Genomic DNA, 25,703 nt, shown 5'->3' on the forward strand with positions numbered 1-25,703 from the left:
CTGGTAGCACCTAATGAATGAAAGACCAAGGACACAGCAGTGACACGAGTCAACTCAACTGAAGTTAGGAAAACAAACAGTACCAAACCAATGCTGTTTTCAGCAACTTCATTTTACTTTCAATGACGTTTCAGGATTCACTGGATAGCCACAATTTCATTCAGTAATGACAGAACATGTTTAGATTTTAACCCTCTAACTATATAGCACAAGGAAGCAGGCTGCAAGTATTTGAGAATGCTTCTTACAATACTTGAGTTGGCTATTCTTCTTATCCTAATGTGGTATTTCCAATAGAGGTCAACTTCCCCATTTCAGCATAATTTTAAAGCATTTATATACAGAGTTACAAAAAGCCAGTGAGATTTTTACATAGATCAGCCGCCTTGTACGTCATCCTGAATTCTGAAAGAAAAAAAAGAACTGTTTTGTTCAAAACTATACAGAGCAAAAATCCCGGAAAAAAAGTTTTGTTTTGTTTTATTCCGTGACACCGTGTTAATACAATAAATATACAAAACTTCTGAACAACTCAGACATGCAAACAGAGGGGACAGAAGGAGTGTTTGTAGAGGATCTTGACACTCACCAGGATGACAGAGCATTGTTAGTAATTTACAAAATATACAAACATCCCCATGATAAATACTCCTATATTACGTATCAATGACTACTGACATTCCAGTGTTTAAACTTCATACTCTGTACTCAATTTGTCACAATACTACAAAATGACAAGTGGGTGCCATACTCTGGTAATTAATAAGAGGCTAAAAGCTCAATTTATTTGGGTAGAAGTATTTTAACCAACATCAGCCTTCTGTTACCAAAGGTAAACTAAAACTTCTTCCTTACTTTTGGGCTGTGAAGCATCAGATTTCTCATTTAAAAGCTCACGTGTAACAGCGTCCTGGATTTTGCTCATGAGGTTTGGATGTGTACACTCAGCCCGGGACATCACAAATCAGCACCCAACATACACTGAACATTCTCACCGAACATTTAACCATTTGGCAAAATACGCCTGTGGAATTGGGGTTTTATACCTCTTTTCCTCTGTATATTCAGGCATAGTAAATTATGCATTCTTCAGCTTAAAGCAAAGATTATGTCCCTGGGATTCAAATCCAAGAGAGATCCAAGATAACTGCTCAAATTTAGATTCAAAACAATCCATATTACAGCTCCCAAGCAGGAGTTTCAAGTCAAATTTAAAAGATTTCCAAAAGAACAATTTTGATGTACAGCTGCTAGAAGAGCAGTGCCCGACCTCAGCAGAAAATACAGGCTTGTCTGGAAAGCTTTTATTAACATCCTACACAAATTTAAGTTCAACGCCAACCTATTCACTACTGTAAAATTTGAGAGCCCCTATTGGATAGAACAGTTAAATTGCTTTTAACATTGTGATACAAAGAATATTTAGATGATAGTATGTTATTATTACTTAACTTCTGCGTAGGTGGAACTGCTACATTTATCCAAATTCAGGTTGGATTTAAAGAAGTTAGTAAAACAAAGGAGACTAATTACTACAGCTAACGGTAATACTTATCAAGGAATTAACAGCATTAAAAAATAACACCTTTGTGTTATTGTAAATGTACTGTAAAGAAGGACTTGTCAGCATGGAGGGGCCTCAAAGTTCTGGCTCAATCTTGCTAAATGTGATTCACATTAAGAGCTGATAAATTCTTCATCTACAATAAAATTACACTACAGGTCATGGCATCACATCCTGCTTTCATTTTAGAAAACAAAGCTTAAAAAAAACCAGCCCAAATATTATGCTCATGAGCCAAATCAAGGAACTTTAAGTAACCTTCAGAGGACAAATCCATCACTTTATAACCTGATTAACTTTAGAACATTATGATGGTACGTCCCACGTTCAGCTCCACAGCAAACATTCAGGCTTTTAAGCCTTCGGCTCAATGACTTAATTTTGTGAAAGATGAATAGTTTTCACTTTTGCAGTTCAAAATAGGAAGCTCTTACTTCCAACGTAAATCACAGAGATGGCTGAGTTATGTTAAAATGAATTCAAGTATCTGTTAAATGACATTGCTTATAAAGATTGATCTTAGACAGTATCGTTGTAAGAAAATTAAATACTGTGTATTTCAATTTTTGGACAAGCAGTAAACAGAGTGACTGACAAGGCTAGAGATTCGGTACCACTGTTAAACACAAACCTACGCTAAAAAAACCAAAATCTAAGAATCCCCAAAACAAAAAATACCACTGCATGTCAAAGAGGAGAGCTAGACAAGAAACTAGTGTTCTAAACATCAATATTCTGTTCTTTTCCAGCAAAATTATTACTTCAAGAAAGAAATACTGAAATAAAAAACACAGTATATAATCATTTATGTCTGTGATTGTAACCATCAGCGAACTTCCTTAACTTGTACACTGCATTACACATTCTATTACAGAGAATGTTTATGCATCATTGTCATTTCTCACAGGAAGGGAATACTCCATGAAAATAGATATAAACAAATGCTATAAAGTGGTGCAAGTAAATTCTGGACCAAAACACTATTTAAATATGATCAGATAACTCAACAGCGTTCATGCAAACTTACAGGTTTATATCAAAAGACTTACCCTAAAAAAAGTTTTGAAGAATTTATCAAATTCCTAATTTATGTAGTTGATCATTAAATACCATTAATTCAATATCAGGCCAATTGTTGAAATGGTTTATCTCCCATAAAATACAGAGGGCTTTACGTTACAGATAGCAACATCTAAAAGGAGGGCAAAGAATTTACTCTCAAAATAAATAAATTTATAATAGAACAAAACAAACATTTCCCATTTTACCCATGCACAGCTGAAGGAAGGACAAACATGCTGTGTTAACTTTATTCTAGGCTTTTAGGAAACAGAATAAATGACCTGAAAATAAAGCACAATCAAAGAGAACCACAGCAACTTCTTTGATCTCCTCTACATTCGGTTACCCTTGAATGCATTCTGAGCTGCACTGGTGGCTGCTGTCGACGCGGCGTTGGCTGCAGCAGTTTGTACAGTTTTGTTGGACATCACTCCTGTTGCAAACTCTTGCTGTGCTTTCTCAAAACTAGCACCAGTTGTGCGGTAGAGACCATGAACCTAGGAATGTGTGAAAGCAGTGAAAAAGTGATGAGCTTTCCATTTCCTAGTAGAGTAATAGCAAAAGCAGAGCTGTGTGGTAGAGAAAACTCACTTGTATGTTTAGAAGGATCTGGAAATGAGTCAGACTGCTACTGCACAAGGCCCTACAAATTTTGACTGCCCCACTGTACACAGTTTGATTGCACAGATTTCTGTTACTTATGCTTTCACAGGGGTCTCTCAAAAGGCTTTTAACTTGCATAATACCCACTTTCTAAAACAGCGTATTTAAGTATGCAAGACAGGCTGTATTCTTAGTATTACACAGGGACATGGCTTGCAAAAGAAGCTTGTCTCAATTTCCCTACAATTTGGCATGCTCATTGAAAGTGAATGCCCATGTTAAAACAAAGGCAAAAACAAAGGCAAAAAATTGTGCTGTGACAGTAACAATCTGACCAGCTCTTTTCTGCATCAATCTTTAGGAAAAAAATTCTCAAATTTACGTGCTTACAAGGATCTATTAAGCTATGCTATTACTGAGTATAGTTCAAAATATCTTAGCAATGTAGATATGCATCTGCTAGTATTGTGCCCAACAGGTCTGCATAATAAGCAGAGATGATAACCAGATGACTTACAAACAATACAGCTCACAATTTATAGTACAACAAAAATCAAACCCTCAGTAACATCCAATTACCTGACAATTAAAATGAGATCTCAATTTTAGATTCATTTTCAATCATGTCTTTAAATAGTTGATAAAACTGCCTTAACAGTATTATAAAGACATTTCCATCTACACACAGCAGGCAAACTGATGTTGTAACTTTTTTCCTTTGGTAGAAATGTGACTGTTTCCTGCCTGTGAAGATACACCATGCCATATCTGAGCATGCTGGGTACACAGGCTTTCTAAAAGAATCCAGATGCATTTTACAGAAAGACTAAAAGAGCCCAACCTGATCTACATTTTTCTTGATTTCTTCTCCTGTATCTGAGTATTAATGGAGAAAAGAAATAACGCGAGGTTGACATCACCAGGCTATACTTAAAATTTCTGACTGAAATTTGAGGGACAGGAGAGTTTGGGTATGTGAAAATCATTAAACATAGCAGTAAGGTAGTACTACAGAAGCACAGTTGTTAATCATAGAATCAATCACCACGGTTGGAAAAGACCAAAAAGATCATCCAGTCCAACCATTCACCCATTACCAACAGCTCCCACTAAACTATGACCCTCAACACAACATCCAGTCATTCCTTGAATGCCCCCAGGGTGACTCCACCACCTCCCTGGGCAGTCCATTCCAGTGCCTGACCTCCAGCTCACTACAGCCTCCCTTCAAGAAGTTATAGAGAGCAATGAAGTCTCCCCTGAGCCTCCTCTTCTCCAGGCTGAACATTCCCAGCTCCTTCAGCCTCTCCTCATATGGCCTGTGCTCCAGACCCCTCACCAGCTTTGTTGCCCTTCTTTGAGCATGTTCCAATCCAGGGCCTCGATGTCTTTCTTGCAGTGAGGGGCCCAAAACTGGACACAGTACTCAAGGTGCGGCCTCACCAGTGCTGAGTACAGGGGGACAATCACCTCTCTGCTCCTTCTGGCAGCAGTGTTTCTGATGCAATCCAGGATGCCATTGGCCTTCTTGGCCACCTGGGCACACTGTCAGCTCATGTTCAGCCAAGCATCAATCAATACCCCAGGTCCATTTCCTCTATGCAGTCTTCCAGCCACTGCCCCAAGCCTGTAGCATTGCCTGGGGTTATTGTAGCTGAAGTGCAGGACCCAACATTTGGTCTTGTTGAACCTCATCCCACTGGCTTCAGCACAGCTCTCCAGCCTCCTTACAACCTTTCTTGTAAAACTTTCTTAATATGTACAGCAGACCCCCCAAGAATATCACATAATCCCCCCCTACTCTGTGACTCTCCTGAAGGAAAACAAATTCCAGGCCAAACACAGAAAGCAGAAAAGTGGAACAAACAGCTTACCTTTTTAAACATAACTAATGAGATAACAGCAGATGCTGTGAAAAGTGCAGCTATGATGATCATCATAATGCCAACAGGAATACTCTTATTAAGACCAGTAAGAGATGAAATCCATCCACTGAAGGAAGAAAAAGAAAACACCAAACTTTACTTGAACAGCACTGGAACCATTCATCCATATCAGAGGAAAGCTAGATAAACTCCTGGTCCTAATCAACTCCAAATATTTTTGAAAGGAAATTCAGAGAAGTTACCAATGAGAACATTTCTGTATTGCAGCCAGTTTTTACAGCTTCAGTTCTACTTTATCAGGAAAATTTCAGTACAAGTCAAGAAGAAATTAAAGAAATTTGAGAGTAATTTATCAATCTTGGTTACCTTTGGTCATAACAACATTTCAGACTCATTTAAAATTGCATGACTTCATGAAAATGTCCCCCCAAAACACTTAAAACTTCTTTAAAAATAATACAAAAATATGCCATACATACATCTTGCGTGTGGGAGGATTTGTTGAGCTATATCCACAGAGTGAATGTTTCTCAATTGGTGTTAATATGATAACTTATTAAAGAAGTAGTCAGATTAACAACTCATTGTCTACTTTAAGCACTTATTATTTTTTTAAACTGAAACATCAACAGTGTAGAACAATACCAAACCTTTAAACCACAAAAAAGCAGCCTGCATTAAGAAACCCAGAATACCAAGATGGAAAAGATTCTTCCAATTAAGAGAGCAAATAAATTCTGTAAACCTTCAGAACATTAAAATTCTCCTCTGTTTCATACTGCTCTGATTCCCCATATCCAACTGGACTCTACCACAAATCCCCAAAGTCTGAACTGTACAGAGCATCTTCTGACCTGGCTACTTTTAATACCCATTCTGCAAATATCCTTTGAAGCTTATTCCACACACTAGAAAAGTGGCCCCTAGAAAATTAATTTAATTTTCTCATGTCCATCAAGATATCTATGAAAAAGGAACACAAATTTGAGAGCAAAAAATAATGAAATGGGACTTTTCATTATGCTCCCATTCTAAAGCAATATTGTTTTGGCTGCTGTACAAAGTGTTTGCATATCAGTTGCAAAATATCACTGATATAGAAAAATATCATTACCCAGATATTGTACTGCCAGTCATAGCATTCCATGCTATCAACTGGCTACTACAATCATGCTTTTAGTTAGCTCTGTTTTGCTGAGGATTTTTTTGCAGGCATGGTAACTACAATTCCCAATAACTTTTAAGTGTAAAATTTAAGTATTATAAGCTCCTCACTCACAATTCAGGTGAGAACAGTTAGAGACCTACTACTCTACCTGGACTATCACAAGTTTGTGGGGTCAGATGGGATCCACCTGAGGGCACTGAGGGAGCTGGCAGACATGATTACCAAGCTGATTTCCAACATCTATCAATGTTCCTGGTCAACCAGAGAGGTTCCAGAGGACTGGAGGCTTGCCGGTGTGATCCCCATCTACAAGAATGGTCATAAGGAATATCTGGGGAACTACAAGCCTGTCACAGCCTTACCTCAGTGCCAGGGATAGTTATGGAACAGATCACTTTGAGTGAGATCACATGGCACGTGCTGGAAAATCAGGCATCAGGCCCAGACAGCATGGGTTCATGAAAGGCAGGTCCTGCTTGATAACCCTAATCTCTTTCTATGATTGAGTGACCCACCAGATGAATGAGGAAAAGTGAGAAGGTTGTTGCCATAGTCATAGCAAATTCTTAGCTAAAAAGCACTATTTTTCAATGCAGTCGCCATTATTAGCTATGCAGTTTCACTAGCCATGAACAAGAGCTGCATACCACATTTGTAAAGATCTGCACCCCAGTGAAGGAGACCAGCTGGCGCTGTTGCCGCTGCTGTAATGTACTGCCACTTCCTAACTGTGCACACATCCACTGTTTGGTCTCTATAACCATTCAGCAAGTGTCAATGACTGTCAATGGGTGTAATTTTTTTCCATGTAGAGGAATTCAGTAACACACCTTTGCACCATACACATTTCCATGTCAGATGCCACTTTGCCAGACTGCCCCTATGCTCCCATCTGTCACGCAGCAAAAAATGCAACAGAATAAGGGTGGGAAGTTTCAATCTCTACTGCCATACCACCACCATCTGCCTCTGATATGGGCCAACATAATAAAATAGGAGACACTAATTTCAGAGCAGCTCTTGCATTAACGTGCAGCAAAAAGAAAAATTAACTATTACAGAATATGCAGTTGCCTTAGCCATTTGAGCTTTTCAAACAATAACAAAAATCACAGAGAATCACAAAAGAATTGCAGGGGTTGGAAGGGACCTCAAGAGTCCAAACCCTCCGCTAAAGCAGGCACTCTACAGTAAGTTGCACAGCTAGGTATCCAGGTCAATCTTGAGTATCTCTAGAGAAGAAGATCCCATGACCTCTCTGGGCATAGACCACTATACACACTCAAACACCTGACTGATTCATTCTGCAAGTTTTAGCTGTAAATTGCATTAGCAAGTGGTAAACATATAAAATAACAAATAACTGTAAGGAAAATACAAACAGCATCCTATTACTTTTGAATTATTCTAATTTTCTCTGTGTTTTCTTCCCTTATTCTAAGCACGTAACACCTCCACACACCACTAAAATACGGGAGTGGGTACACAAGTAGTTCAGCCTTGTGTACACTAAACAGCAAAACTTTGAACAGCCTAGCAACAGAAGTACCTCACACTCCTAGGATATCTTTCACTTACGCTTTTCTGAGTGCCAAATGTAACAATTCTAGTGAAAATAACATATATATATTTAAAAACATAGACTAAATTGCAGGTGCTATACAAAATATGTTTGTCATACTCAGAGAACAGAACACTCACCAGTTTCCCCATCTTTGAAATCCTGCAGCTTGAAGTACATGTACAGCGAACTGGCAGATATACACAAAGAAGAACACAAAGAACCTAAATGAACTGTCACTCCTGAAAGAGGGGGGAAAAAAAAAAAATGTAATGCATCCAGGAAATACTGACAAAGCACTATACTATGTTAAAAAAAATATGTATTAACTAGATGAAAAGTGTTTTGAATTGTTGATGATGACTTCAAAGATTGGCAATTCTGTGATTTGTGCTTATTTACAAGTGTTTTCCTCTTTAATACAGTAGGTTTGCCTCTTGCATCTCTTCAAGAGGTAAAAGTAACAGCAAGGTGCTACTCCTTTGTGTTTTGTTCTGCACAAAGCAAGGCCTCTTAGACTTAACACAGAAGTTCCGCCACAGTAAATGCAGAACAGAGTTCTGAAATTTATGGTACTGACAGTACTGTACTAAAATCTTGTAATGGAAAAGGACATAAAATCTGATCTGTAATTAAGGAAGCATAATGCAGATCACAGTACTGAGGTATCTGTTTTTTAAAGGCAAAACATACAAAATATGTTTCTTATTTAAATTACTAAAATGCCAGCTTGATAAGGACTAAAGAGTCAACAGCCTGTCCAAAACTCCAACTACAGATGAACAGGTAAAACTCCAATGAAGACTCCAAAACTAGTGATGAATCGATATGCTTGATCTCAAAGTTCCAAATAAAGTAAAAGTCACTTAGTTAAGATACCAATTAAGAATATGGAATCAAGTTTGCTAGCAGTAACATTTCTTGTGGGAATTTTTTCATTACTATTGATTCAATCCCTTCAGTTCAGTAAATACTGCCTTCAGTTGTTCAGCACAAAGTGAAAGCTGAGTAACAGTGTTCCAAACAACTAAGAAATGCTATAGATTTACTAGACTTAAAATCCTAAAAGAATATGTCACTGAACTCCAGCAAGTCAGGAATAACAATTATTTATAAATCAACACTATGTCAGATTTAGTTAAAGCTACCACTTCTCTAATGCTCTCAAGAAGACTGGTTTCTATAAAAACAAACCAAAAAACACCTCAACCAGTTATTATTTACATCATGCATTCTGGTATTATCATTTGTATGTAATTAAATGCAGTTTAAGCTACACAAATCTTCGATAATACATGCAACCTCCTTGGTTATCAAAAAGAAACATGCAAAAGACACATGTGGCCCAAAGATTATGCTAACCCACAATCTGTGGCTATCAATCTTTCTCTAAAAAAGTGTATTTAATCTGACAATATTCTGATTCAGTTCAATGTAAAAATTAAAGAAAATATTCTAAGAGTAAAGAAATTTCAAATTTTCTCATGATGACTGAAACAAAGTTCAATTTTGCAACTGTTTTGTTTTTCAGCGCTGATGCATTTCAAGACTGTGAAGTCTACCAAATATAGAAGGTAAAAGCTGGGAAAAAATACAGGAACTTCATTAATAATGATTAGTTTTACTCAAGCTTAAGAATCTCAGTCTACAACAACTTCAGGCATCTCAGGCCACTAGACAATAAAACATGAGATTCAAGTTTCATTAATTTCACTTAGGAAGCCAAAAATTTAAGAGCATTTAACTGTAGATCTACTCATGTGCAATATAATGAGAATTTTGCTTGAAATTGTTACCAGCCCAATAGAAAGAAGTAGAAACAGTAAATATTTTAAAGGATGTTCCACGATAATCCTAACTACAACTGTTTATATTTCAAATACAGAAATTAATTTAATGGCAAATATACTACTTGTTTCTAATGAACTCATATTAAAGGACCATCTTAATTACAAAAATCCTGCAATGTTAATGCACTTCAATAAGTAGGATATTTAAGAAATGTATTACAAGTCATGATGAAGTTCTTACCTGAAGGCTCCATACAGTGGTCTGTACCAGCAGACAAAAGAACAAGGAGTAAAAAGCAAGAACCAGAGGATACTTAATCCAAAATCAACACCTCGCGAAGCATCAACATAAAACCAGGCCAAACATCCAAAGATATTAAGAAACAGTGTCACTGTATGAACTGTAAGAGCACAAACAAAAAAAAGTCTCAATAAAATTATGGTTATATAAGAAAAGATTAAGTGTTAAAGTAATAACTAAAATACTAAACATGCTGAAAATAAAGCAATGTCCTCACTGCAGTAATCCAACTGGTTTTTATATAGCTTCGTAACTTTCATAATAAAGCCAATATTCCCAAGTGAAAGCACTGAACAGAACAACAACAAATCAAGTATAAACAGGTACATGGTGGAGATAAAACAGTTAAAACTAGAAGGATGAAAAAAAAGGGGTTTCTAAAGGTGCAGTAATGGATGATTCCTCTATTATAGCTATTGATAATGCACATACACACATTTTAAAAGGCTATTTACTTTCTCTTACAATCAGGCAAGTAAATAAATGCAGAGTATCAGCCTTAATATTACAATACATTTCCACATTTTTCCTATATATTTTTAAAGACAGTGCTGTAAGTAATTAAAAATACATTAAAAATTAGCATCAGACGTGTTCTAATTTAAAAGGAACTTTCAACATATAATCCAAATATAAAATACATCAAATATATTTTTGCCAAACACTTTGTCTTACACGTAGCAGAGAAAAATACCCTACTTTGAGAATACATTTATCCGTTAAACAAAATCATGTTACAGGCTAACATTTCAACTAAAGGAAATGCACTGGCATTCTGACAGTTACTTCAAAAATACTTGACTCCTAGAACAAACAACACAGCAGTAGTAAGAAACATTACATCATGAAAATATTTTCACAGTATCTAATTATGAAACACTTAGTATCTAGCATAGAAATTATTGTTTTTTCAGATACTTAAAAGATAAAAATGAATTTGTTTCTGTTCAGCAATACCTGATGATTACCCAGTGATTCAAGAGTGATTCTACCTGCTCACCGTAAAACATGGCCGCCCTCTCACAATTAAGAACATGCAAACAGTGCTGCAAGAAACTGCTCAAGTCCAGAGAAATATTTTAGTCATTCTACTGTAAGATAAGTTCAACAGAGGAACTGGTGAGTTTGCAAAGATTCTGAACAAAATTTTCAAAGCTTTTTCGTTCATTCCCTCTCAGTTTGTACTTTAAGCAAGCCTTAAATCAACACAAACACTGCAAGATTAATAGGCAGGTCTAAAAATATTCTACCTCTTCAAAGACAACTCCAAAGGCTGACATTACTTTAGTCTTTGGCAGAACTCTGGACACTTCCAGTGGCTGAGATAATAAAGTCCTCACTGAGATATATAGCAAAAGAACATGCTTTTCTCTCAGAAATCAGCTGGGCTGTCACCCTTTAACTGAATGACCTGACTGCAACGAGACATCTACAGAGAATTCTGAAGCCACAAGTTAGCTTAAAAGTTAGCTTAGACTTTTGTTCCCTGTCTGTTCTGTTCTTTCTGGAAAGGGGTGTGGGACATCTACACACAGACCCTAAAAATGACAAATAGGAATGAAACAGACTTTGATCAAAACATGATGATTTTCACTTTGAATATTCACCCAAAAAGTAGCTTAGAAAAAACGAACGTCTCTCAATACACAGTCCACTGGCCAACGCAAGTCATGGTTGCTCTTCCTGAGTGGAATTATGACTACTACAGTCATCACACCACCACCACAACAACAAAAACATGAGTGGACAATACCAAGAATTGCAAAAAAAGCAAGAATTGTTAACAGGGTGCAGGGGTCTGAGTTCATGCTATCAGGAGTATGAAGGCTTTTTTCACCCTATACAGTAAATTAAAACTACAGCTAAAATACTGTACCCAGTCCACACTGTCCAATTTTAGATACCATAAAAATGCCATAATAATTTGAAATGGTCCAAATAGCAAATCTGTAAGATACCAACAAAACTATCAGAACTCTAGAAAACATGACCTACAAAAAACAGTTGGGTGAACAATGCTAGTTGAAAGAAAATAACTAAAGGGGACATATGCATCTTTCGTAATAATAGCAGATGGTATTCTCCAGTCACAGCACTGGAGAATTAAATTATATACTTAGAAATACCATCTGATGATAAAGACAGTAACACTAAAGCAGGCTTGGAAGGAGCTTATGAAGCACCCACACTTGGAGGTACCAGGAAATGCCAAAACAAACATCCACACAGATGAATACACACTATGGATTGAACCCTCAGACAGCAGAATGTACGAGTCCAAAGAACCCCAAGTGGAAAAACATCATAGAAGTTGACACCCTAGAGTATATTTTCTCCATCATCCATAAGTCCTTTAAGTCCTTTGCCTTTGAAAATCTTGTCACAGAATAAAGGAAAAGTTCAAACAACACCAAGTAACAAAGGCAAATGCCATAAAGCCTTCCATAAGATTAAAGAGATCTTCAGTTTTTAACTTTAAATAATAAAAATTCCTTGAAAATTTACACTGCTCTTTTTGCACATGCAGTTGGGCTGTGCTTAGTAAAAAGTGCCTGTTTACTGGAAAACAGGCTTCTGAGCCAAAAGGAGTTTGGTGTCAGAAAGTGATCAAGAGACAGTCATCACACTTGTAGAAGCATTTATAAACAGATGTAAGAAGCTAGTGCCCGCTGCCACAGGCACTGGAAAACTGCTGTTTCATCTACAAGTCACCAAAACAGCAGTGGTAGCAAAAAAAGAGAGTACAGAAGCATACCACTGTCAGCTGACAGAAGCCATTACCCTGTAACTGCTGCAGTCCAAAAATGAAGGGAAGCACAGAGCGAAAACAGAAAAAAAAGTGTCTCTTCCAAGAAGGGAAAAAAAACAAAAAAAAAACCCACAGATCTATAATGTAGATTATATAATGTGTATTATTGTAGCCCTCACAAAATGAGGGCTGCAAAATAAATACATAAGTAAATAAAAGGCCAGGAAAACAACTTTACAAAGTGCAGAGCAGTCAGTACCAGATTTATCCAAATTCTATCATCTCTGCAGATCCCTAGGCCTTAAAAGTTTTCAGATGCAGAGGATGTAGAATAGAAAGTACAACAAGCAGAAACAAGTTGGTTTGCTATGCTAATGACTGCCTCCACCCAGAAGCAAAGTTTCTCTAATGAGGTATGAGCTAAACCATGTAGGTATCAGCCCTAAAGCACTGAAGTAGTCAACCCTAAAGTACTTAATCATCTCTTTTTAGCCTCAAATAGATAATCTACTTTTATTATGCTTGTTTCCCTTGTTTCCCTCCTTCCTTAGTAAACCTTAAGTCAGAGAGTAGGAGATCTAAAGAAAGACATGAAGAAGAGGATTCAAAACCATTTTAATTAGAAGAAAATCAATAATCTTATTATGAGAGCAGAACTCAAATATATTTTAAATATATTTTGAAATTCTAAGATATTACTGCTTTCTGTACGAAGGAGAAAAGAAAAACTCTTAATATTCAGATTCTTACCAACCAACTGGATTTGTGTTTAAAAAAATACAGAACTTCCAAAACTCAATTCTGAACGTGGCCACAACTAACATCTTAACATTCTGGACCCCTTCCTCTTTCATTTGACATAAATCTTAAATGCCTGGCCAATTTCTGAGAAATTCACATATTCTTACATTAATGATTGATGACCCAGCAATGAAAATAGCAAGCCCTGGATGAGCTGGAATTGATTTAATGTTCTTGTTTCATAGACATGCTTCAATCATACTAACAGGATTACCAGCTGTATGGGAACCGTTAGGTCATGGCCTGAACCAGTGACTGACCTGGTGAAGGGGTATAGCCAGCCCTGGGAGCACAGGTGGAAGCAATTCACGTGTGCGACTGGAAAGTGTGAATCACAGATCCATCCCTCCCTAAACTCATTAAAGGACTGGCAGCCACAAGGGAAGGGTCTCTACTTGGAGACTGTGAGTGTTTGGTGAGTTCTGATCCTTGGAAAGGGGTAGTATGTCATTTGCACATTTGGTTCATTCAGCATTTCCTCAAAATGCATCATCTGAATGAGGACAACATACTAACAATGATACTAAATAATACTAAAATATATTAACACTAAAACTACACTGAACTATAAGTATGCATATTAAAGCAAATGGATATTACACTTTTTAAATCACAGTATGTTAACAACAATCGTGAATCGTATTTCTTCATATAATTTTACCATTTTTACAATCAATTTGAATTTCTAAGGTAACAAATGGTCAAATATTGTTTTATGATAATAATGAGATTTAAAATGGAATACAATACATAATACAGAACTGCTTTAGGATAACTCTTTTGTCCCCAAGGAAGTTTCTATGAAATAACTCAGTGTTTCTGAAGTCAAAACTAACAAGAAGGTTTCATTTAAATATTTAATTTATGGATTTTAAAAATATATTGTCACAGATGTTGCAAAAGCTAAGCAGGAAGCATGCAGCATCAAGCCTGAATCAGCAACTTGTTTCTTCTTTAAAAAACAACAACAACAACAACAAAAACTTACACATCCACAAGTAGTACATAATCTTTACAGTCTTCTGGAATTCTACAGGAATGTCTACAGAAAAGTCCTGGTAGAAACATGGACCCACTGGAAAATTCTCAGGAAGAGGTGGCCAGTTATTTTTTCTACCTGCAAATAAAAAAACAAAACAAAAAACATGCATTATAATATGAGTTCACTACTAGAAAAAGATAATCTAGATAGCTTGGGCTACAAAAACCCAAGAGTTTTATTACCAACCCTAACACAAATTTTAGAAGTAAGATACAACAAAATTCAGACAGATCACTGCAGACTGTATTTTATCTGTTTTATCAATGTAAATACCTAAGCCAGAACCTGATAGCTCCTATAAAGTACCAAGGAAAGAGAAACTTTGAAAAAAACAGTAAACTTTTGTCAGAAAAACAAATTTTCAGGGTTTCTTTACTTCTTAATGCACATTTCTCCACAATGTGCTACACTCACCTACTCATTTTGTTGAATACAAAAGGTAGAGATAGAAAGGCAATCTTAATCCTCTGAATCCTGATATTTTTAACACCTGGCTATCTCTAACAATTGCAACTAGTTCCCAATATAGTTTATAGTCAAAGCGTTGCTTTTAAGCCCATAAAAGTTTAGAAAAGCAGCTATTAAAATACTCTCAACCGTGAGAAGATATCCCTGCAGCACCAATTACATTTTTATATGAAGTTTTCAGACACAGTCAGGACTCAAAGGCAACCTTTGATTCCTGCCTGCTGATATATTCACAGGCTGGGGTATACACACAGACTCAGAAATCCAGCTGAGATGATTCTAACAAACCTTCACTGTAACATTTCAAATCCTGTACACAACAGATATGTAAATCACCATATTCCAAAAGGGGAGCTAAAGATAAAATTAAAGGTATCTTTATTTGAAATTCTGACAATGTTTTGCTTGCAAATTTCATATTCAACCATAGCTTCACTAGTGTTTCACCTAGTAAGAACAGAAAGCTAGCAAATCGTACGTACTTGTATTATGAAATTATTTCTTTCCTCACTCAAAATAAGATGAAGTTGTCAGTTCTGTCTACAGAACTCCCAAACACTGAGGATCTGCTGAACATTCTGCCTCTTACACTTGAGGTTTTTTCACCCAGGCTTTTAGAGCTGATGATTTATAATGAGAACATATAAATTTAATCAACATGCCTACTTGTTTTTAAAACTACTCTGGAGTTTCTTCTAGGAAAAACATTAATAACAATTCAGATCTTTATTTGGCAGTATATGATTGTTTCTCTCAGTTTCAAGAGAGAGTAACAGAAAAACTCAGATATCTTTAAATAATTCAAGTTATTAATAATGCTATTTGATATGCTTTTCCAACCCAGCATTCAGTCTTAGTTGAAAAATGGTGCTATATTGGTATTTTATGTATCACCGTTTTAAGACAATCATGTTCCAATACTGAATTATACTCAAAGAGGTTGCTCAGATTTATTTAATTCAATACATCATTACCAACTTAAGGCCTGCGAACATAACTGCATTCATACTGGAGGCACATCATTGAAGACATCCCCAAACTAGCCTTGTGCAAGTACACTGGTGGATTTTTTAAAGACATGCCCAATTGAGTTAGCTGAAATAAGAAACAGCACACTTCGTGCTGTTCACAAGCAATATTGTACAGGACCCAAACAGAGAAGACCAAAGGCATGGAGCTGAGCAGACCTATCAGAATTTAAGATCTTTCAATTGTAGTCAACTTTACATGATGGCTGTTTATTCTGAAACATGCATCAGGTATTAGATTTCCATCCCCTGAGACAAAGATGAAAGGGAATAAAACTGTCACAAAAGACTTGAAAAGTAATCAATTCAGACCCATAACACAATTTACTGAAATTATATGAAGGGTAATATGGAAAAGGAAATTAAAAAGGTAAACCAAAAAATCATTATATTGGAGGACAGGTAAAGAGTTTCAATGAAGACAATGAAAAGATTAAGTACAGAGAAAATAAAAATGGCTTTATAAAGAGAATGTGACTCTTTTCGTAAGATGATCCTTGTGATATACAACATGTCAGAAAATTCCCAGCAAATCTGAATTACTACGTGATTACGCATATAGAGTTGTACAACTCTACTTCCAAAGGAGCAAATAAAATCTTAGGGAATCATGGAAACTGTTTTATTTATGGAAAAATTAGTCAGAAATTCAGATGCAAGCGGAAAGACCATAAAAAAGTCACCCTTGCACAAAATATTTTGAAGTACTCTTATAATTTCAGTCTACACTTATTCCTTTTGAAAAGGAATAGGTAAAATATGTCTACCTTCTGATTTGTGAAACTGCAGTATGAAAATTGATAGTGTTAAACAGCACAGTTACAATTAACAGCAAAATGAGATGCAGATCCTGATTATGGATTATGAAGTTTCATATCAAAGATTAATACCAGATACATTTTCTTCTATTTGCATAAATATTCTACCCATAACATAGTAAAAGAAAAAAAAAGATAAGAAATCTACAGTTATAAATACAGAAGAGAAAAGGCATTCTACATACGAGGTTACTTCTCAAACTGTTCCATTTCTATTAAATAGAATTGCTTAGATATTAGAATAAAAATAACTGACAGCTGAGGATAATATGTAACAAAGGCCACCTTTAATATTACTGCTGTGAAAATTTGTACTGTACATGCCAGATTTTACTGGATTGTATGAACTGTTCCAAAGGTGATGGATTCTCCTATAGAATTTATAATAACCTTTTCAGATCTGTTTTACCATATCACTATAAAACAAAAATGGTTGCTAAGAAAAAAAGTTTTCATGCATACCCCCCTGCTGATTGAGACTCTGCATTTCCCTTTCTCTGCGATCCAGTTCAGCAGCTTTTCTTTCCAGTTCTTCTTGACGCTTTAGCAGCTCTGCCTGGGCCAAGGCATGCTCCTGAATAAAACAGACATCACGAGATATTGATTAAAAATATGTACAAAAATAAATCTAATCCTACCTCACATAATGAAGCATTTCCAGTTCTGTATAAGAGTAAGTTTGTGTTGCATAAAGTCATTTGATAACTGATTATGTTAAAGGCAGTATTAATTTTCATAAACCATCAGGAAAATAATACTTATAAGACTGTTCCAGAAGCATGTAACAGAATTATATTTAAAAGGAATCTGGTGCCTGAAAGTTATTGACAAACCTTTGCAATTTGAGTGTAAGCAGGTGGTTCTTCCGTTGGTTTCATTATTGCTGGCTGAGTACTGGGTACGTTAGGCATTTTCACATTTCCTGGAGGAGCCTAAGAATACAAGAGACAATTAAAGGGAAACAGTCTCCTATTCTAATAGCCACCTTTTCATTAAGTCAGTAAGGCCTAAACTGATTGTTCTAAAGGAAGTGTTACTGATAACCTGAAAATCTGATATGCTGTCTGCAATATTTATAACCTTTAGGAAAAAAGATAAATATATTCTATGCTGCAGTGTTTTGCTTGGTTGTTTTACACCACACTACTTGCCACAAACACACAAAGAATTTTACTGATTACCAGTTAAAAAAAAAAACAACAAAACAGCTTTTATAAGATAAAGATAAGACAAAAATACACACCCATTCAGAGGACATGAATATGGCCAGCTAGCCAGGCAGGGCACTGTCTTAAACAACATTCTCACAAAACACTGTCAGGACTCTGGTAAAACAGATACATACAGTAGTGTGCCATTCCTCCTCTCTCAGAAGAAAGAGGAAGTTAATACTGCAGACATCACTACCTGGGGGCATGGCCACAGTTACTGGTATCTAGTTCACTCACTCCAGTCTCTTGAGCTTCTGGTAACCAGACCTTGCAGCACAGAGGAAACTGAGTGAAATTTTACAGAAAAATGGTTAAGAGGGACTTTTTAAGAAGCTACAGTGATTAGATACAGGGTTCGCCCAAATGGGGGTATTAACAGACTGTCCCTATCTGCATAAGCAAGAAAGGGAGATAAGCAAGAAAGAAAACAACAACAAACCCCAAGTCTCTTACGCTTAGATTTTTTTCCTCTGCCTTGCCAATAAAGAACTGGAACCATCTTGAATTCTATGAAGTGCTTTTTCTGAACCGAGTATGACAGCTGTCACTTTTCTTTCCTCTAGTGCAAGACCAACTGAGGTACGTTCCAGTTCACACATTAGCAACTTCCCATTTCAGTTTTCTTAATACTCTGCCAAATACTACCTTGTTCTGGCAATTTATCACTGCTCTAGAGCCTATTTTATTGAGCATTCAAGTCTAAGACACTTCCTTTGATTTATTACTTGTAAGAAATTATTCATCAAGCTTCTTCCTACGTCATTAACTCCTATCAGTACTCTTATAACCTTAAAGATGGTGGAAGCTTCTTCCTTCCACTAAAGAAAGTTTTTCAATTAGTTCTGCAACTGTTTTACCTTAGAGCTTGCCTAAGTTTCATGCTTGCCTGCCAGAGTTTAAACTCTTTAAATTTTCTTTAGAAATAACCTCCATGTTTCCAAATGCTGTCTAACCCCAGAAGCACACTTAGTATACATTTACTGTTTAAATCAAAAGTAGCAGAAAGACAGAATGATTAGTCTCCTCCCAGGTGGAGGAGATCTAAATGGCTGCAGACTCTCCTGTGCTGCTATCTTCAAGCTAGAGTAAGCACATCTACCCCATAAGATAATGCTATTGAGCACTTATCACTTATTATCACTCACTGCAGTTAGTGCATAGTGTAAGAAAACAATGAGAGAAGAGTTTGTAAGAGTCAGAGATGATGAGGAATACAAAAAAAGAAAAAACACATATCTGCCTCATGATCAGAAATTACTTCTCATTGGATATCTCTCCAGGTTTTCTTCTACACTGTCGTAAGTTAAGAATAAAATTCCAACACGAGTCACATTCTGGCCAACATCTTCACAAGCTACAGCTAGTTATTTTAATACAGAAGAATTTCTTCATCAAGAACAGAAAGAACAATGCACATCTTCGTATACTATTGTGTCATCATAATTACTAGTGTTATCATAATTTGCATATAGGGAAATAAACTTAATTACTCCAATCTATCTGCAATGGTGGATGCTCAATAATTGCTTTAGCGTGTTTATTTTTCGAGTTTATTATTCAAAGACTAACTCTATGTGTAATCATCACATGCATTATAACCCATCTACAGATTAATGGGGAAGTATTGTAAACATGAAACCATTTAAAACTCAGGTTGCACTCATTCTTCCTATTAAACTAAGAACTAGTTTCTATATATCCGATCAAAGCTAAGAAGCAGTGCAGAAAAGTCCCACAGCTACTCAGAATCAAACAACCAGAATATCCAGCTGCCTAGGTAAACCAAAGCTTTAAAGTTCCAGACTTTCTTAGAAGCAATGCCTTCAAGCATTGGCACAGTACTGCTAATCTGGAGTACAGCACAGCCTTAAACAGAAGTCCTGCTAGCATACAAGATCATTTATTACTGCACCATCATCAGCAGTAATGAAATAATACAGAAGAGCTATCTGCAGTAAGATATTATCTGGAACCACTTAACAACTTCTTAGAGTCACAAATAATTTATTTTGCACTGTAAATGCATCTTCTAATGTTCAGCAATCATTGGAGAAACAGAAGTTCAATAAAGCACATATAGGGCAAGCAAACAAGTAAAGAGAACAGAAATTAAGCATGCTAAGCCTTAATGCAAACGGAGTACTCAAGTGTGTTAATTCATATATGTAAAGAGAATGTTCTGAGAAGTCAAAGAAGTAATCATTTATTAGCCTGTAGACAAAACAAAAAGGCTGAGAGTTCTTTACACAGTTATTAGAAAGTTATTCCACAAGCTCATTCTGCATTACTTTCCAAGTACAGATTAAGCACAGGTTTCTTCTAACTGCCACCTCTTAAATTAGCTCAATTAAGAATTAAGCTAACTTCATTTAAAAAGTCCAAAACAATCCCAATAAAATCCCTTCTGGAGCATTAGCCAGCTTACAGTAAGTTCTTCACAGTTTCATGTGGCAAAGCATTCACAAGTTTTTGCATTGAAAAATTATGTAAAGTGGCGAAGTACTGTAAAAATATTCTCACAAGATACAATCTTCTCATAACACCCCACCTGGAGGAGGAACAACTGCTGCATAGCCAGAGAACCCCTTCACCAGTGGCATGATTTCAGCTCTTCCTTCTGTATGTGACTGCTGGCCTACCTGTGGATGCCTGATATCACCAAGAATCTGTCAGAACCAGCTCTGCTTATTTCTGCACAGAACAATACTTAATAAGCAGAACTGTATATTATTTCTTACTGTGTTATTTTAATTTTTACTGGCACAGGATTTCCAGTACTAAAAATAATGAGGCAGCTTTGAAAGCAAAGACAGATTCACATACTAGTTATCAGGTAACTAGCTAGCTATTCAGTATTAAAACTACCAAGCACTGGAAGACACTGCCCAGCAATGCCACACAGGATCTCCATCCTACTGCACATTCAAAACTCAGAAGGATAAGATGCTAATAGCAATGTGGTATACTGATTCATTTTGATTAGAGGGTTAAAGAACAACTTCCAGAGGCCCACTGCAACCTGTGATGTGGTGCTTACCAGTTGTTTATCCAAATGCTACTGGGGATTTGGGTATGGAAGAGAAATATCTGACTGGATGAGACTGAGGAGACATTAGCAGAAAGACACACAGCCAGACATTACCTTTTATAAGGGTTTAACACTAATTATTCAGACTTGCATTGAAAGTACTGCACTGATCTCCAGCCATCACTGGATAATAACCTACCTTCCACAACTAACAGTTAGCCAAGGGAACTGAGTTGTCCATTTTTATAGAGACTTTCGTACACAGATCCATCCTAGTCTTTGATCCTGACAGACAGATACCACAAGGTACTTGTATCTTGAAATTCAACCAACCCATAGCTTTTCACAGCTATCCCAAACTGTGCTTACTGGATAGATTTTTATTTCAGCGTTTCACTTTCAAAGCTGTAATGAGCAAAGAAGCAAATGAATATGACCTTCCTTGAAGGAAACAGGCTGTCAAGAGATGAATGCTATGAAGAACATCTCTTAAGTACATCCCTCCATAAGCATGAATCACTTAAAAACGTTACAGCATCAAATCTATTTCATTCCCTGTATTTTTCCTCCAAGAGGGGAGACAACATAGAAACTACACAAATTACAGGCAATGCTGTGTTTCTCAGGAATAAATTACTCCTTTTATAACAATAACACTATTCATAGTCTGAAGATTATTAGTTAAATTCAATGTTTTTCTTACTCTGAGCAGTACTTAACATAAAACACATACTTTGTTAATATGCCACATTTGCATGCTTTAAGGAACTGGAAAATTGAAAGAGCACAAAGGACAGACTACCAGAAACTTTACTGAACAGAAATAAAACAATTTTGTTTTGGGACCCTTTCAGGAAGCCACATTCCTCAAGAGATCAAAACTCAGTCAGGTTAAGCCCACAGCATGTATCCTTCAACTATCCTTCAAATTGCTACGGTTTAACCCAGCAGGTGGTTGAGCACCACGCAGTCCTTTGCTCACCCCTATTCCCCCAGTGAGATGGGGAAGAAAATCCTCACAATAAATAAATAAATAGAACTCATGGGTCAAGGTAAAATTATTTACTAAGACAGAAAAAAAGCTAATGACATTTATATATAAGAATATATATACAACTGCAATTGAGGCAGTTGTTTTAATTCTGTTCCCTCCCATGTCCCTGGGCTCTTTGCTGAGAATGGCCTTGGCTCTATACAACACTGTTTAGCAGAAAAGTATGAACACTTGTGTGTTATCAACATTGTTTTCCTCATGGGACCAAAACGTGCCATTGTATCAAAAACTATGAAGAAAATGAATCTATCCTAGCTGAAACTAAGACTCAAATACTTTGGAGACAGTATGTCCTTACATATCTTCCATTATCTCTAGCTATCTCTTTACATATTTTATATAATTGTTCCAAATTCTGAAAACAATACCTCACAAATCTCACCCAAAAAACAGCATACTTAAGAAATAAATATGCTTACTGTTCTCGAATCAGAGAAAGGATTGTACTCATCTAGTCCAGGGGGAACATTTCTTGTCACTTGTGTAACCGAAGGATCCTAGAAGACAAGACAATCTGTAAATGCATAGCAATGTACAGAAGAAATGAGACAACACTTACATCATATCACATAAAATTCTGCTTTTGTTTAATAAAAAGCTTATTTCCACTAAAAAAAAACAAAACCCAAGTAGCTGTAAATAGCCACCTCTTCCTCTAAGCCTGACATCACTCTACTCAGAGCTTGTTACAAACCTAGATTCACACAAACTCCATCTGTCATGCATTTAATTCATAAGGAAAAAATGTTCTCAGCAGAGAACGGAAGAAAACCATATGCTGCTATTTTGACTGCTGATCTCCACAACTATACAACCAACAAAGAGCACAACAGAAATAAAAGCTTGCTTTAACTTTGGGCATTTCCTACTTAGAAGTCCCTACAGAACCTCCTGTAGTAGGAAAAGCACTTGAGAAAAATGAAGCTGAGGAAACAATGATTTACAACAGAAAGGCAGAAACAGAAAGCTTCAGATTCCACATGAACTGGTAGGCTTAAGGAAAAGGGACTTTTTTTTCTTCTCCAAACATCTACATAGTGAGAAACATGGCTTAATATTTAGCTTTATAGATTAACTGCAGGAGTAAAACATTCCTGCAGTAGAGACAGGCAGGCCTGGATCTGCAGAGACACCCACTTATCAGAAACCAGACTAACTTGATATAAATAAAAATGTGACCTACTCCACGTGGTGCTTGGTTCCACCTACATAATGTCTCTGGTTTAAACTAAGGTTTTTGTATCTTCAGATATTAAGAATGGATGAAAGCCAAAGTGCTATACATGTTTGCTTATATTTTATGTGCATGTAAACATTTCCTTATTTTCAGTCCAGTTAAATATCAGAAAATATAAAGATGATTACTACTAGGAAGAAGATTAACTATTCACATTTTTCTATTTTGCATTATGTATTTCTATTTCCTTCTATGATAACTAAATTTAAGCCCTTTATATGAAATACTAATACTTTAAGTGTGGCTTATTCTATGCTCAAGTAAATATAAAAACTATTGAACTACTGCAAAATAAAATCTAGTTTCTTAGTTGCAGCATTCACTACAATACTAACATTGCCTTGACAGCAGCTGCTTAATCTACAATCTAGGAATAGCATTTTCTTAAGACTATTTTTTCACTAGCTGTAGTAACAGACATTAAAATAAGAGGCAATTTCAAAAATTCACCCATAAAAAGTGTAAGACAAGAAACATACTGCTTCAAAAATAAACTATATGATATCCTTTCATCAAAATTGTGTGTATATTTACATAAAACTACTGTTTCTGTTTACATGGAATGCTACCACTTTTGGCTGAAGCATACATTTAGCTGCAAAGCAGCATTTTAACAGTGACTGAACATGAGTCAACCTCTTTAAGTGAATAAAAAAGTTACATGCAATCAAAATCATCTTTCCTGCATTTGACTTATACAATAATTAGTGATTTTAATAATGTAATGCTGGTGACAGTCTCCCCAACAAGTTCACTGTAATTTTAATTTTCCTCTTAGACTTGAATGCACTGTTTCAAATACAATCTCATGAGGTCTTACATGAACTAAGAGAGTAACTACACATAACGTGTCCTTTCTTTAAAAGACTGACACAAAATATTGTGCAGCTGAACAACAAAAGCAAGTGAGAATATATGGAGAACATGTGTTGTCAAAATTTGAACATACCATGTGAAACATTCAATTAAAAGACAAACAAGCAAAAATCTGACACCTGAACATCAGTCTACTGGACTTGCTAGTGCAAGATCTTTACAGGGGAGCTTAAAGTGAATACAAATAAGGCAACGTCATAATTCAAGACACGTGACTGTAGAAAGTTTTATACATATAAAAACCATTATGTTGCTCAGGTGCACTGACCAAAGTGTGCAGCTGAGCCCCCACCCAGTTGCTCACTCCCTCCTGACAGTGATAGTGGAGAAACCAGACCAGCAAAAGCAGCCTGTCAAGGTAGAGAGTAAATGAGGGAAGGGGGATACCTGGGCAGTCTTTGAGTAATGGCTACTTTGGAATCCTTTCCATATGCTACTGCTGAACACAACAATACAGGGCACAGATTATCTGTTTTATCAGACAGAGTCAGCTGCCCTGGCTGCATCTCCTCCCAGCCACTTGCCCACACACCCAGACTCCTCTCAGCAGAGAAGAGTAAGAAACAGAAGGTCATGACACTGTGGAAGAGGTGTTCAGCAGCATCAGAAACACTACTATGTTACCAGCACTGCTTTGGTCCCAAATCTAAAACACAGCACCAAACAGACTGCTAGGACAAAAATTAAGTCTTTTGCAGCCAGAACCAGGACACTTACTCTAGCCCTTAAATAGAATGAATCCTAATAGTATAATTAATCACAGAAAGGCTTCGGCTGGAAGGGACCTTAAAGATCACCCCAGGTCCAACCCCATGCCATGGGCAGGGCTGACAACCACATCTAGCTGGACTCACACCTCCAGGGATGGGGGGGTCGACAGATCTTCTGGGCAACCCATTCCACTGTCTCACCACCCTGAGTAATAAAATCTCCTCTTAATATGCCTACTTTTAGTTAAAACTGTTCCCCCTTGTCCTATCAGTATGAAATCATGTAAAGTTGCTCCCTCTCCTATTTATGAGTTCCCTTCAATTACCAGAAGGCCACAATGAAGTCACCCCAGTGCTTTTTCTCCAAGCTCAATAAGGATAGCTCCCTCAACCTTACATTGTAGGAAACATGCTCCTGCCCTTCATGGCCTCATGCTTTCAGTGTATCTTCAGCAAATGTTCTTAAATCATTGCCTTTTCAAATCCTCAAGTGTAGACACAGATAAGGCTACAGACAGCTGGCCATCAGCCATGAACAAGAAGACAGAATTATTAAACTCAAAGAGCAATTAGATTTAGTTGCTTCAAAAGCATATTTCAACACTCCTGTGATTCTTCAGTGCATTAATTACTAACCAAATAACTCAGTTTTAACTAGAATATCACAGACTCATGAGACAGTCACTGTACACAAGCAGATTTCCAAAAAACAGGAAAGAGTGGTCACATCAAATTTTGAAAGGCTG

The 25,703-nt window shown here is 36.5% G+C and overlaps 1 protein-coding gene across 2 annotated transcripts in view; it reads right to left on the minus strand.

Moving 5' to 3' along the window:
• Window positions 1–91: 91 nt before the first annotated feature.
• SCAMP1 (secretory carrier membrane protein 1) overlaps window positions 92–25,703 on the minus strand; it is a 35,478-nt gene continuing 9,866 nt past the window's right edge. Inside the window, exons 2-10 of one of the 2 annotated variants that reach the window (XM_085530111.1) lie at window positions 22,554–22,631; window positions 17,675–17,773; window positions 17,304–17,415; window positions 14,474–14,602; window positions 9,876–10,035; window positions 7,985–8,086; window positions 5,104–5,221; window positions 2,973–3,123; window positions 92–405 (exon numbers count right to left, since the gene is read on the minus strand). In XM_085530111.1, the coding sequence (XP_085386237.1) occupies window positions 347–405; window positions 2,973–3,123; window positions 5,104–5,221; window positions 7,985–8,086; window positions 9,876–10,035; window positions 14,474–14,602; window positions 17,304–17,415; window positions 17,675–17,773; window positions 22,554–22,631 (1,008 nt within the window). In that variant the 3' untranslated portion in view covers window positions 92–346. Of the gene's footprint in view, window positions 3,124–5,103; window positions 5,222–7,984; window positions 8,087–9,875; window positions 10,036–14,473; window positions 14,603–17,303; window positions 17,416–17,674; window positions 17,774–22,553; window positions 22,632–25,703 lie in introns of both variants that reach the window. The other variant, XM_015848574.3, reaches the window with a different exon arrangement.

The sequence above is a fragment of the Coturnix japonica genome, chromosome Z (genome assembly GCF_054131305.1).
Source record: "Coturnix japonica strain WE chromosome Z, WE-NBRP24, whole genome shotgun sequence".
NCBI classification, from domain to species: domain Eukaryota; kingdom Metazoa; phylum Chordata; class Aves; order Galliformes; family Phasianidae; genus Coturnix; species Coturnix japonica.